Source organism: Cystoisospora suis, assembly GCF_002600585.1.
Source record: "Cystoisospora suis strain Wien I chromosome Unknown contig_3248, whole genome shotgun sequence".
Classification (NCBI taxonomy): domain Eukaryota; phylum Apicomplexa; class Conoidasida; order Eucoccidiorida; family Sarcocystidae; genus Cystoisospora; species Cystoisospora suis.
In genome coordinates, this window is record NW_027156043.1 from 87,286 (window position 1) to 89,355 (window position 2,070).

General features: G+C 55.7%; 1 protein-coding gene across 1 annotated transcript in view; it reads left to right on the forward strand.

Annotated features, from left to right (window-relative positions):
• Positions 1–234: 234 nt before the first annotated feature.
• CSUI_006414 (immune mapped protein 1) overlaps positions 235–2,070 on the forward strand; it is a 5,442-nt gene continuing 3,606 nt past the window's right edge. Inside the window, exon 1 of the mRNA XM_068066574.1 lies at positions 235–2,070. This exon is cut by the window's right edge and continues 181 nt beyond it. Coding sequence (XP_067921457.1) covers positions 2,051–2,070 — 20 coding nt within the window. The 5' untranslated portion in view covers positions 235–2,050.

The window sequence follows — 2,070 nt, forward strand, 5'->3', positions numbered from 1 at the left end:
TCAGTAGTGACAGTCCACTACACACATATCTTCGAAGTTGCCTGACAGCGCTGCCTGGGGGTTAATGCCTGAAGCAGCTACACCCTGAAAGTTCCGGTCGCGCCATGTGTCTCCTCCGAGCTGCAACGAGAGCAAATCATCCTCGGTTGTCGCTGCGCGGGTGCGCAGATTCCCTTCCTGCGGGCGTTGTCGCTTACACCATCTTGGAGCGAATGATGGCAGTGTAGCAAAAGGTGAAGGTCCTCGGACCGGCCTGCACGGCTGGATACCCTGTACGTCACTCTCCCTGCGTGGTGCTGCCGGCGCCTGCAAGTTCAGTTCTTAGAAAGCATCGGTGCGTGCTCCGTTATTCGTCACGCACGCTTCCCCGCGGCTTGCTGGCTTTTCTTTGGGGGACTAGCGCGTGCCTGCTCACTGCTAGGCAGAGCACTAACAGAGTTAATACTTCTTCAAGGAGAAAATATATGACGGCGGGTGCGCGCGCGTTCACCGACCTAAGGCCGCTGGAGCGTGTTACGCCATGGACACACTCGACCGCCGTGAACAGCAACTTGCACCCAGCTTTCCTTTTTTCTCTTTGACTTCCCAGGAGCAAGCCTGACTCCACGGCTTCAGAGCGTGATAGGTCCAGCAGTCGCCTGTCACTGGAATCGCTTGGCGCTTGCCGCCTTTCTTCTGTCGGGGCTGCCCTTCGCCGAATTCCGGGGTGCAGCTGCCTCTTCGAGCCAGTGAAGGCTACTACAGGAGGACTGGCTCCAAAGACGGAGTTCTGGTCGCCGATCTATTCCGCTGCTCGTTGTCGCAATCACACGAGAGGCTTCTGAACGACAGGCCCGGAATTAGGACAAGTAATCCGTGATAGCAAAACGATGATCTTTCCGGGGTGTCACAAGTTGAATCATGCACCGCTCCGGAACCTCTTCATCTCTCTTGGTAGCTCAGCTGGAAGGTTAACACGAGGACGCTGAGCAATGAGGGATGGGAAGACGCACTACTTGCAGCCGCTCATTGTGGAGTTGTCAGGTCTTACAGGACACGCTTCCAGTCACGTACCAGGTGGTAACCCATTCTTTTGCTAGGTCCGGTAGAGGTAAATAGCAGATCCAGTGTAGGGAAGGTGACTGTTTACGCTTGTGAGTCAATCTGGGAAGCGATTTGTAAGGTTCAATCACTATCACTGCTGGTCATCACCCTCGATGATAGCAAGCAGTAACCGCTCTTACGGTCAGGGCGGCATGCCCAGCTAACTGTTGAGCAGAGCGACGTCCTCAACCTTCCGCGAAAGGGGCGGCCGAACGAAGGCTGAGCTATCTGGTGACTTTCTTCACGAGTTGAAGCTTGGGGCAAAGTACCACGTTTTCATGTGCGCTTCTGCCGCTCATAACCCCGGTTCCCAACCGCGGCCATTTCAGCACGGGGAGGCCGCTGTGTTTGGCCCTCGGCTGCACCGTTTCCTGTCTGCTGGCAGCTTTATTTTTTTTAGTTCTGGCTGAAATTTGTCGGCCCTTTTTCCTTCCGTGTTGCTGCCAGTTTACTTCCTCAATGGGGGGCATGTGCTCGAAAAGCAGCGCGGAATCGGCGCAAGCTACAGTCAAGGACTTGGCTACCAAGCCAAGTGGAGAGAACCAAGAAACTCCTCCCTCCGCGACGCAAGAACCGGAGTCTGGAATTCAGCCCCCTTCTCCACCGGAACGAAAGGAGGAAACGGTAGTTGCCATAGATGAAGAGGAGAGGGAAAAGCAGCTCGCGGAGAAAGCCGCGGAGGACACGGCAGCTGAAGTGGCCGAGGGTGCCGGAGAAGCAACAGTGATCCAGGGCGAGAAAGTGATTATAGAGGCAGATGGCACGGGACAGGGCCGCATGAGGGTCTCAGTAACCGAAGCAGTAGTTGGCAATGACATCGGGAAGCTTCTCGCTGGCGCTTCGCCTGAAGAGGCGAAGCTGCTTGAGCAAGCTCGTGCCCATGTTCAACAGGGAGGGGAAGGCCCCGTAGTTACTGACGTCTCAGGTGGTGGCAAACAGACACTCAAGCCGTCGACAGCCGCCGCATATGGATATTTGCTCTATATG